The sequence below is a fragment of the Falco cherrug genome, chromosome 8, assembly GCF_023634085.1.
Source record: "Falco cherrug isolate bFalChe1 chromosome 8, bFalChe1.pri, whole genome shotgun sequence".
In the NCBI taxonomy this organism is placed as follows: domain Eukaryota; kingdom Metazoa; phylum Chordata; class Aves; order Falconiformes; family Falconidae; genus Falco; species Falco cherrug.
Window position 1 is genome coordinate 57,857,761 of NC_073704.1, and position 12,739 is coordinate 57,870,499.

Consider the following 12,739-nt stretch of genomic DNA (forward strand, 5'->3'; position numbering starts at 1 on the left):
TTATCCTTTTCACAACAATCAAATAATTTATTTTGTAGAAAATGGTGGGGAAAATGAAAAATTCAGATGCCTTGTTTTGCTGCAGAGGAGGTTGGGAAGCCCAGACGTCCCCTTGGTCCCCTCAAAGGCTTCAGGTCCATCCTGAGAGAGGAATGGCAGCAACGTGCTGGGTGATAGCGAGGTCCCACTCTCCACAGCTGCTATACACTGGGGTTATTTTAAGCTCTGAAGACAATTTATCAAATTACATTTCTGAAAAATGGTACAATGTGAGTCATATTTACTTCACATTTCTCTTGCTGCAAGCTCTCACTATTGGCTGCGGGATATTTATTACCTCCGATGCCTGCTCTAAGAATCTCTTTCCTGGGTCTGTATTTCACATTTAATGAGTGCTTTTGCAATTTCATGACTGTTTTCTGAAGTTAAGGTGGCACTTTGCAGAGCCTAATGGTTTATGGCCCGTTTCAGACTTCACTGATTTCTGCCCATTACTATGTGCATGAAACTACTCACAGCTCCAAGATGTTGCTTCTCCCCCATCCTGCTGTGTATCAGCCAGTACTCTGAAAGCACGGCCTTTAAGGGCAGTGACAGGGACCATCTCACCTCAACCAGGACAAGTTTGTCCGTGTAGTAGTGACTGAACCACATCCAGTGGGGACACTGCTCAGTGATGTGCAGAAGGGGGACTGCACATCCCGGTGGGAAATGCTCAGGAGCTCACAGCCTCCCTTGGCTGAAGCTATGTACCTGCGGTCCAGCCATTCCATTCACGGCTCAGGAGGGATGAGTTCCTTGCTCGTGCTCATATCGCAGCATGGAAAGGCACAGCACAGATTGCCACCAGCTCTGGCTGGGACTCTCCATGACTGGTGGCTGCCTGGCCTTTGTCACACTCAGCCAGTCTATGCCTAGACATGAAGGCTTCAGAGCTTCAAGGACACCGGTCGACCTCATGTCCAGTAGCCTTACTCCTCGGGAGGAGAGGCTGTGAGCACATAACCCGCAGCTACGCTCTGTCTGGACCAGCTACAGGTCATCCAATTCAGAGTGTATATTTAAAGTGCTTGGTAAGTTGTGACCAGCATACTTAAAAGCTTGATTAAAGTTCTGGCTAGTAAGACTGTCCTTAAAAAGGACACCACTTTCCTTCAAAAGCAAATTTTTGTCTCTGTGGGGGACCGAAGTTCCCTGGGGACTGGTCTGAGACGGAGGAATGCACATTTACAAGAGCAAGGAGTTGCTACAAAGCTCACCACCCACTGTGCTGAATGATGTGTCTGCGGTTTTGATCCTACAGGTTTTTTTATGATAAATACATAGTGGCATATGCACTTAAAACAAGTGTGCTCTGGGGAAAAAAACCCAACAAAACCCACCACAAGCCTCCAGACAAATTTCCCCTACTCCTTCCCAAAACAAAACTGAAATAAACAACCCAAAACCTCTACAAAAACAAAATACACCCCTGCACTTGCTCCTTTCTGCTGGGGAGAGAATGACAGAACAGATGCATAACAGAAAACAGAAGCTATTTATGTTGGCTAATACATTACTGGGGAGATGCTGAGAGCTTGTAGTGATAAGTTTAGAAGCAACCATATAGGAGATATATTGGAATAGAGCAGATCCCCACCTGCCCACAATGTCGTTCTACCAAGCATTCATTTCTAAGTGATGTGTCACAGGAATCCTGCACTAGGTTCGCGTGAAAAATACATGTGAAATACGGAGTGCACTCAGAGCCTTTCTGTACAACAGCATCCTACAGAAATTCTCACTCTTCTGCTTCCCTCTTGCTTTCATATTTTGCAGAAATGTCCCCCTCCACTTGCCACCATCTCAAGGAGCTGTACGCAGAGTACTGGGAGTCATAATAATGCCCATATTTTGCTTTTCAGATTTTCTCTTCCTGCAAATATTTGTAGTCAGAAAGTGCTCTTGTGCTCCATGGGAAAATATGGGTTTCAATGAAACTGTAATTTTCATTATCAGGATGATCAAATTAACAACATTAAAATAACAGTGGCAGAATCGTTCTCATTTCCCATTTCAAAGCAAAATAAAACCACACTTTGAAATGGTGATTCAAAGCGTGTTGTTTAGCTGGAGCAAATCTTGTTACTTGCATCAAACCCACTGATCTTTCCCTGACACTTTTTATTAAAGATGTTTCCAAATTTGCTATTCTGCAAAGTCTCAGCTTTTCACCTCTCCACGCTTCTCCTTGGAACAGAAACTGGCTATTGAAATGTCCCCAAAGGAAGACATTCTCTTTCCTAAATAAGAATAATGATGACAAGAACAACAATGAGAATGAAAATCACAATAACCTGATCCTAATGCACAGCGCTGTGTACCAAGACAGCGATAAAGTTGAAATTCCCTCTGCTGGGAAGACTTTCTGAACACTCCACCTGGACTCCCACTAATCAATGATCAAATGATAAAACATACTCATAAAAGCTGTCACTATCAAAGTGCCCTGCAGGCTCTTATTTCCACGCTATCCCAAGCTCATTAATATTTGGACAAATTGGCATCCAACAGCCAACAAGCCGGTGCCTGGCCTCCCCCTGCCATCCTGCGGGAGTTTACCGGTGGAATTGTGCCTCCTGCTCGTCCCCTGAGCTTTGGTGCCATCCCAGCATCAGGGAAAGTAACTTCTGCCTACTGTGTTTACCTACAAGAGGTGTATCTCTGCTCGTATTTCCTTCCAAGAGAAGGGAGGCAAAGGCCAAAAAAGAAAGGATGGGGGAAAAAAAAGAGCAAAAGATCTCTTTGCTGTCCACTTTTATCAGAGCATCTCTTCAGATGTCACCAAAGCATGTAGGTGCAGGCATACGCTGCCTGTAAAGTCATTCTTGTGACTAGCAGTGCCTCTGCTTTGAGTCAAACCTGGCCAAAAATGTTCTTAGCCTAAGCCTGGACAAGCATGCCTCTCAGGGCTTCGGTGAGGGTGAACACCAGCTGTGTCCTGCAGCAGGTCGCAGTTTTGGTGCCTGACCCGTCTACATGCTCCCTCCATCCAGCATCCAGAGCAGACCTCTTGGGAGGGATGGGTACATATGATCCACATCCCAAGCCACAGCTCGTTAACCCTTTTTCAGCCTCACAAACCCTAACACCATCTGCCCTGGAGGTGTCAAAAACCTTAGCCCCTGCCTCATCTCTGATCCTGCCTCATGGGAATACACACATACCACAAGAAAGATCCCTCAGTTTTTACAGACATTACTTACCGGACATATAATTTGTTCAAATAAATAAGAAATTCTATCATACGGCTATTTGGTTCCTGTGCTTTTATTTTTTTCTTTTCTTTTTGAATGCCTTTGTATGAAAAAAGCATTGATAGGTGTATCATGGGCTCCTGCAGTAGGCAAAATCCCTAGAATAAGACTTGTGCAAATATAGATCTCAAAAATGAAGGAGATATTTCCAGACGTTATTTACAAATAAGCCTCTACTTGTGCCTCTGTCACAGATTTGCATCTTCTGCATTTCATGCAGTTTTCCAGCCACCTTATATTGCGCCAGCTTTTCCAAGAAAAATAATCTAAAAGTAATTACAAAAGCCATTCACCAAAAAGTCCCTTTAGGAGCCTTTGGGTCCTACTGAGCTTTCAGGAGCAGAACTACTGACTGGAATGGGAACCAGCATGAACGCTCAGTACTTCTCTGACCTTTCTAAAGGCCAATAATACTTAAAGCTACTCAGTGTGCTCCATAAAGTTTGACACAGACTATATAACCTTTCACTGGGCACCAGCTGTATTATTTCTCCCTACTTTACTGGAATTTGATAGCTTCCTTATAGTGCTAGAATAATCTTATTTCTAGCAGTAACAGCATAAATGACTGACATCATCTGATTGCAGTTGGGTGGCTTTAGAAAAACTAGTTTGCATTTCTGTAAATTCTCTCAAAAGAACTTCCCAGGTCAAATTTAGAGTGGTATTTTTATGGTCTCAAGTTTTAGGTCCCAAATTCATGACTGTGAGACCTGTGAACCCTTGGATCCCGTCTGAATCTGTAACTGATTCACAAAACTACACTACAGTTCAGGAAGGAAGGTCAAAAAGAACCTGTTCAGCTCCAAAGCACGCAGGAAGATTAAGCCACATGAACTGGAAGAAAGTTCACTGGGGAAGGCAACCCACCTCGGAGAAATATCACATCCTTGCTGCATGAAAGCTCCTAGGGAGAACCAGAGACTGTTGAATATCCCAAACTCATTCGTCTGGTCGTTGGCTGGCTGGTCCCGTCCTTCCTCGAATTCCTCAGTGTGCCATTCGTAAGGGCTGAAGCGACTCACCAGGAAGAGGACAACACTGACTCCGATGTAGGCAAAAACAATGCACATCCATATCTCATAGGCCAAAGGATCCAGAAAGGAAAAAACTCCTGGTTTGGACTTTTGAGGTTTTTTTATCATGATAGAGATACCTAAGCTCATGAACGGTTTGGAAAAGTCTATAACTTCTTCTCGAACCAGAGTGATGGTTAATGGTGCCACAGCCACATCTGCCCTCTGAAAGAAACAGGAAAGAGATTTGCATTCTGGGGAAAAAATATATCTACTAACTCCAGCTTACATTTCTTTGATCTCTGTTTATCCCCACTATCTCAAAAGAAATCAGACAAAACCAATTGCAAGAGAAAGGTTAAAAAGGAGCAGCCGGTAATATTGGTGGATTATTTCCATTTCACCACTACTGATTGCCTGTTCTGTTTTGAAATCACAGCATTTTCTTTTTGCAGCCACCTAGCCTTTCTTGTCTGATTTATCTACTGATGTCACAGTCTGATGCAGATGATTTTTGTTAAAAGAGCTTTATCATGCAAAGATCAAAAGAGGCAAGGAAAAGCCAATCGCCTGAAAAAGCATGCCAGGATGTTTACTTCCATCAGGAACTGCTTTTTGATTGCATAACTGATGCAGTAGAAGAGGAAAAATGTTCCAGTGACACTGATGTGCACTCTCCACTTATTTTACAATCTATCTTGAAAATGGAAAGGGAAATGCATTGAAATGGCTGTTGGCATATACTGTAGAGCTACCAGCAGGAGACAGATCCTCCCACACTACAACACAGCGATACAGAGTCTTGGGCACTGATGCTCCATACACCAATTTCTCCTTTCCCTACAAGGGAAAATTAGACCCCTCTGAAAGATGACCCAAACACCACAGATTGTGAACTACCAGACAGAACAAGGTTTCGAAGTGTAGGGTGCAGGTGTATATCTGAGATGATGGAAATGAGTGGCTAGACAGAAAGTAGGCTGGTCCTACTGCTCACCAGTCGCATGCTGAGTGTTTGAAATCATATCCTTCTTTTATCCTGTCATTACCATGCAAATACAAAAGAGAGCAAAATTTGGAGATTCTACCCATGGGAAAGTTTAACCTTTCAATACTTGTTCTTCCAAAAACCGAAAGAAAGGGAATCTTGGAACTGTTGAAAGGAAACATTCTGGCATTTCCATAGGCACAAAATGTGCTCCCCTGCCCCCCCCTCCCTAAATTGAAATATTTTACTTGGGCTGATTATTTGCATTATCAGAGCTGCAGCCCACAAGACAGCTCAGGCTGACGGAAGGCAGGGCTCCTTCTTACTCCAGGGCTTGAATATGTTCTCAAGTACCAAGAGCTAAGGGCAATGGATGAGGTTAGAAACTCACCCCATAAACAAGTTCTCCCACCATGCCGTTCCACGTTTTGGTGTCGGGGTCCCGGGCTCCGTACTTCCCATCCCTGACAATCTCCAGCCTGTAGTGATAGCCAACATGCTTCGCGATCTCAGCAGCGAGCTCCACACAGTAGCCTTCATATCTCTCATTGCCTTCAAACTGGTTGGCATTCTTCTTGAGCATCACATATGGGTCTTCCTGGCACAGAAAAGACCAATGCTGAGCCACGCTCCACATTCTAGAGATGCACATGAGGGTCTCAGACTGCAGCCCAGCGTGCAGCTTCTGGTCCCCTTGCAAAGCTCTAGCTCTGTGTTCCTGTACCAAAGGGCACAGCCAACGCACAGTGGGCTTATTTTAGAAGGCACGAAGTATGATTTTTATTGTGGCATTTTCTATTTATTCATGCAGAATCTGTGTGGACCTGAGGGGAATGGCGTAGCTGGAGGAATTTGGGCAACAAACCTTTCACTGCAGTTCTGCAAGGGATATTTAGTGCATCTGAGCTATGACTTTTTAAAGGCATGTGTGCCTATGTGGGCACAGGCAGAATCAAATCTGCTGGACAGGAGAGAGCCCTAAGACGTTTAACTCAGCATGGGTATTGCGTCTCCTCTGCAGACTCACAGTAAGCATTCAACAAACAAGTTAGTAAAATTTCCTGTTTCTGCAGGGTAAGCACATACAATGACACAATACATGATACCATACATTATGGGGTACCTATTATTCCTTCATGATTATAGTGGAGATTTGTTTTTAAAGCTATGATTCAGCGTCTCTGCACAATACAGCTTATCTTTCCCAAAATTACAGCCCCCATTCTGTGGGCTGAATACAAAGCACAGGTATAATGCTCCTAATTTACCTATTCTGATGCCTCTACTATCTTGTCATAATCTTTTGTATTTTCTACACTTAAGAATGAGAGCTCTTTAAAACCCATTTAATTAGCCATAGCAATTTTCAGATACCTTTATGGACCTGGCAGGAAACAGTAAGTGCTGTTATTATTATCATTATTATCGTTATTATTGTTATTATAAAAATGATATAGTACAAAGGAGGGCACATGAGGGGGAAGAGGCAGTCTGCACGTCAGGGGGATGGGGGAGAAGGAGAGATGGGATAGAAGTCACAGCACTTACTAGGATAGTTGTGACTATGTAAGTCCTGTTCTGGAGGCTTGTAGACTCATTGCCGCTTTGAGTATCTATGGCTGCTGGAACCAACTTCTCATCTTCATTCCAATAACCAATCTGCTGAACACAAACCCAGGGTATCTCATTGATATCTCTTTGGAATATTAACCAAGATATGATAACAGTGTAATCCAAACAATATCAGCTCTCTTTGTACGTTCATACCCAACCAGAGATCTTCCCTCCTGACTCTTGATGTCTTGCTGGGGGGACCAGGAACTTCCCCATCCCACCATGACTCCAGCCTGAAAGTAACGTGCATGGTACACCACAGTAGCAGAGTGCTTGTATGCACATAAAAACATTTAGCACTTGGTTCTGGAGGCTTATTTCCATTCCCTGCTTCCTCCCTATGCCAAGAGTTCCCACCTTCCCTGTGTGACTCCTGAATATTTTGCTAATAGCGAGCACGCCTGCTGCACGTCCAGATGCTACAGGGTGATAAAATGCTACCCTGCAGCTGAAAGCCTGCATGAACATAGGACTGATGCTTAGGACATCTTGAGACAAAGCACCAAAAATCAAGTGAGAAAAAAACCCCAGACCTGATCCACATCAAAAAATTTGGGATTATGAATAAACTGAACAGCTGTAATAGGAATAACTCTTATGTTAAGTTGTGCTTATTAACAGTTAGGGATTTGGGCTGATCTACCACTGTTGGCAGGTAAAGCAGAGTGCTACCGAGTATCATTAGGAAGACCATGGCTGAGGTTATCCTCTTTGAGGGCTTGATTTTATAAGAGGTTTTCCATCACCTCATGTAAGTATGAGGTTGCCTGAGCTCTGCTCATGTGAAAGGAATTTCTTATCACAGTAAATGGAAAAGGGTATTAACACAGTGCATAACCAGGAGCCTGCTGATGGCAGATAAGAGATCATAACAGCTCAGGAGAAAAAAATCTACGCAGGCTTCTCATCTCTCTTCATTGCATGGAGAAAAAGAAAGGTGAGTGAGGAAAGAGCTTCCAAACCTCTGCCCTAGGGCAACATAAATGGAGATACGTATGTTTGTTTTGCACCTCCAACTTACGGGATCTAAAATATGATATGCATTGTGGCAGTGACGTACATGTCTTACAGACAAGCAACATTTCTGTCAATAAATACACAGCAAAATCAAGTCATTTAGCCATTCTGTTTCTTCACCTCTGGACTTTCTCCAGATTGCCAGCTTCTGGAAGTTCAGAGCCCACAACTGGACACAATACTGCATTTTTCCTCTTACGAATACCATGTAGAGGAGGAAGACTGCTTTGCATGCCTTGAAAATGACACTTTTTTATTTCTTGGCTTGGCTTTGCTCATGCGGAGAGCTGGGAATGCACTCGTGGTGACTCCACATGCAAGCTTTCATGCACAGAACCATTTGTTGAGACCTAGTCACACCATAACACACAGACTGGGCTGGTGCCTGACACAGGATCTCAGGTCGCTCTCTACTTTACCTTTCTGATGCCATCATGTTTCATCTCAATCACATGGAGCGTGTAGTTGGTCCTCCGTCCCTTCTCGTTAAACTGAACATTGCCAGACAAACCTTCAAAACGGACCTTAAAGACATAAATATCAATGAGGGGACCAACTGGTCAGCATCTCACGTGGTGGTCATTTGGCAGCGGGAAGAAGGATGGAGAGTGCAGTCATGTCTCTCAGATCCATGCAGGGGAGACAGGACCTCTGTCTGACACCAGGATTTCACTTGGGTTCACTCTCTATACAGCTTGCCCGGCCCTGTGCACAGCCATTCCCTTAACCTACCCTTTCTTCTAAAAACCATTCCTATTAAAACTTAGTCGTTTATTACTGAGCTCTGTGATGCATAAGAGCTAGATCACATGTGTGAGCCCATCACCTCTTGGGATGTGACAGTGAGCTAAACCAGCTCTGAACTCCTTGGGGTTTGTGATTTTTTTTTGGTGTTTTTATTTATTTATTTATTTATTTTCTAAATCTGACCTGGAGTCAGGAATTGGTAAAGAATTTGTCAGTTCAAATCAGGAACTATATTTGGAGGAAATATGAACCTGTGGCCACAGCTCCCAGCTGCCGTCTTTTGATAGAGAGGAGTCTATCAGTTAACAAGCAAATCTAATTACTTCTGCACCAGCCTAATAAAACCTGACAATTTAGTATTGTAAATGAAATTTGCATAGGAAACTTTAAATCATAAATCTCTGCTGATAACAGTACAGAGCCGAAGAGCGTTGCTCACTCACATCCCATGTCCTGAATGTCTCCTCTCAGCGTGGCCATTTGACTTGCTGCAAAAGTGCCCAGCTTCTCCAGTGGCATGGAGAAGGGCTTCTGACTAGTCACACACAGTGAGTGGGGACCAGGAACATGTGAAAAGGAGTGCAAATTTGGGTCTCTATCTACAGAGACCACCTGGAGAAGTATTCATGCCACCAGACTGAGAAAGAAAGGGTTTTTTTCTCAGCCTTTCCACTTGTTTTGAACAAATCTGTTGTCCTGTTCCTGCAACTGAAGTCTCCCCACATGAAAAATGGAAACAGGTATTTAGCCGTACTCTGAGATCCTCAGAACAAAGACCCATGGTGAAGAAACGAGGATGTATCTTTACAGAGGAAATCTGTTGCTAATCTGCTTAACTGTGTTTGTTTTCCAGCCATTATCATAAAGGTTCGTCATGAAAATGAACATCTGCCAGTATTTTCTGGCGCTTCTGCAACTCAAGAGGTATTCCTAGTGACATTTAGAGAGACATGCTTTTCCCTTCTCACAAGACACAACAGGATCATAAAAGATAGATGCGCTGGAAAAGCACCATTGTCTTAAGCACTCCCAAGCCTCCTTTTACCATGGCCCCTTTGGTTTTCTTTGCAGGTTCTGACCGACTCTGAAACTCAGGTCACAGGTGCTCGTGCTTTGTAGCTTTACAGGCACCAAAAAACGGGTGTACAGCATCAATTTCTTCTATCTGAATGAATGAAATCTTAATCCTGTGATATCCATGTGGCACTGAAACAGCAGAAGGGATCTCTCCCATCTGTGCTGGAGGATGCAGCACAACTTTTCCATCATTTACCATCTTCTGAGACCCACTGAATCACTACAAAATAAAGTGAGGACTGATTTCAACAGTGCTAAGCACCAGCAAAGTCAGCTGGAGACATGGAGCATTTAAGCAAATTTGTGCTTAACATAAGAGCTAGAGCAGAAGGATGCTATTGTGGCCTTCTAGTTTACAGGGTTAGTCAGCAGTTAGGGACTAGCTACCTGCTTTTTAGAGGTGGTAATCAAGTAACATTAACAAAAAAATCTGTCAGAAACTATCACAATTTTTCAAAGTGCAATTGAAATCTCAGTGTATTTGTTTAAAGCAATATTTTGTGTGCATTTTCCTGGGGGAAAATAAAAAAAGTAATTCTCTTTCATAAAAGCATACATTTTGCTGAAATGTGTTAGATTTCTGTTTTTGAAAAACCACAGAATGTTTCAAATCGCTTTTCATCTTTGCTCATGTCATCCACAACTCCTTGTTAGGATGTTGTAGTGAGGTGGGGTCGGTCTCTTCTCTCAATTAAAAAGTGACAGGACAAGAGGAAACGGCCTCAAGTTGTGCCAGGGAGATTTAGATCGGATACTAGGAAAAATTTCTTCACTGAAAGGGTCGTCAAGCATTGGGACAGGCTGCCCAGGGAAGTGGTTGAGTCACCATCCCTGCAGGAATTAAAAAGACGTGTAGATGTGGCACTCAGGGATGTGGTTTAGTGGTGCTCTTGGCAGTGTCAGGCTTATGGTTCGACTTGATGACCTCAAAGGTCTTTTCCAGCCTAAACAATTCTATGATTTTATGATTCTATGATTCCTTCCTACACTAAACAGAAATAAGGCAATTCAGGAGCTTATTCCAGACATTTGAGTAGAAATCAGGAGAGAAACTTTTCTCTTTTAAACAGCTTATAAAATTTCAGGCATTAGCAAATGGGAGGTGAAGAGAAAGCACGCTGTGAATAGCTGTAAGTATTACCCTAATCGTGAGTCTTCACAAAAAGGATAACTCAAACCTTCAATCTAATCATGAGTTCTTCTATTTCCACCTGCCTCTTTCTTGCTACAACACTAAATGCCGGATGATTATGAAATTCATAGTTGAAATTTCCCTAGGAGACTACTTCCCCCGCATGTTTCAGAGCCTTTTATTTTGACCATCACAACTGGTCAAACCTTTTTCAAATTTTAAGTTTTCAATGGTAAAAACACAACTTTTGCAAATGGCTTTTAATGTTCTTTCCTCACAATCACTACAGTTAAAAATTAAGACTTTTGAAATTGTTTTAATGAAGAGATGAAGAAACTTCAAAGATTTTCCAACACACACAGAATTTAATTTTCTAGCCATGTAATTTTGATATCCTATTCTCATAAATTCAATAAAGGAAAATGCTTGAGAACCCATTGCTCATCAGAAGACTTCCAAGTATTTCATGTTTATTAGGTAACCGATCTCCCTAATGCATCATGGCTGCATTAAGATTTTACGAATCCTCACAGTATGAAACAGGGTATAATGTGGGCTTGGAGAACATTCTGATGACAGCCAACACATAAGGCAAAATTCACATGGTTTCAAGCTTCATTAGCAGCCTGGAACTGAGCCAAGTTCACAGACAGTCGAAGGATCTGTGAATAATGTGGTCTGAGCAGGTCTCTGCCTCGGGAAGAGGAAGGTACAAATAGGGAGCTATGATCTTATGGGATAATATTTTGGCTTTTGCATCACAGAACTTCAACAGAAAATAGAGGAGGCAAGGACACGTTGGATGGTACAAGGAAAAGCGGTTTGCTGGATGTACCCCCGAACTTTTTAGGAGACCTGGCTCTAATCTGGAAGGATCAGTTCCTCATCCCAAGCGATTTGTTTGAAAATTTCTGCTGCTAATCACCCCTCTTCCCCCACCTTGCAGTGCACACATTGGGTATCAAACCTGCTGAAGTGCTCTCTGGATGTCGATGCCTTGTCCCCAGGGCACAGCCGGGTTGGCAAGGCAGTCCCCGGCATTGCCACGACGGGAGATGTCGATCCGCTGCCGCCGCAGGTTCTGAAATGCCTCGGCCATCACCCGGACCCCATCGTACGTTAGGGCTGATGTGTACTAGAAAAAGAAGGGGAGATGTACATCGCTTGTTAGGGTGAGCTGACCTGGGGCATGCTACACCCGTTTGCCTCAGGGTAACTTTTCAGATGATTTGCTTTGTTTCCATCCTTCCATCTATGAAGTTCAAGAGCATCTTGCTCCTTCTAGTCACTACTGTCCTGTTGACCTGTGAAAGTTGGTGCCTTCTTTCCCAGAGGACAGGAGAGCAAAGGAGAAGCTCCTGATGCAGATTCAGATTGCACTGCCTGAAGAGGACTCAGCCTTAAAACCCGTTCGCCTGTTATCCGAGTCTGTGTTCGGTTAGAACCATTGAACTTTAAAGCAATACATCATATAATGTCAATGTGAGACACATGAAATCAAGCAACAAGTGACTCTTTCTGGTCACAAATGGAGACCAGAAAACTCTGCTTCAATGTGCAAGAAATCTGCAAAAGATGAGTTTATTAAAGCAAAAACTTGTGCAGAAACCAGTGTAAAACTCTTGGCATGAACAGTAAATGTTAGACTTAATTCCTTTTCCTATGATCACCTACTGATTTATTTGTTTGCAATTTTCTCAAACTAATACTTCCAAAGTTGACATTTCTGTTGCTGAGTGTTTGTCACAAGTGTTTTTGTTTTCAAATGTCAGATAGGAAAAAAAATAACCTCCTCCCTCCACCCTCCACTCGTCAGCTTCAGGGTCTTCTGTGTTAGGAATTAAAATATATT

The 12,739-nt window shown here is 43.0% G+C and overlaps 1 protein-coding gene across 2 annotated transcripts in view; it reads right to left on the reverse strand.

Annotated features, from left to right (window-relative positions):
- The window catches only part of GRIA1 (glutamate ionotropic receptor AMPA type subunit 1), a 125,548-nt gene that overhangs the window by 33,632 nt on the left and 79,177 nt on the right, over positions 1-12,739 (reverse strand). For both annotated transcript variants that reach the window (XM_005440585.3, XM_005440586.3), the window contains exons 7-11: positions 11,855-12,022; positions 8,351-8,455; positions 6,849-6,959; positions 5,692-5,898; positions 4,167-4,537 (exon numbers count right to left, since the gene is read on the reverse strand). In XM_005440585.3, coding sequence (XP_005440642.1) covers positions 4,167-4,537; positions 5,692-5,898; positions 6,849-6,959; positions 8,351-8,455; positions 11,855-12,022 — 962 coding nt within the window. The remainder of the gene's footprint in view (positions 1-4,166; positions 4,538-5,691; positions 5,899-6,848; positions 6,960-8,350; positions 8,456-11,854; positions 12,023-12,739) is intronic.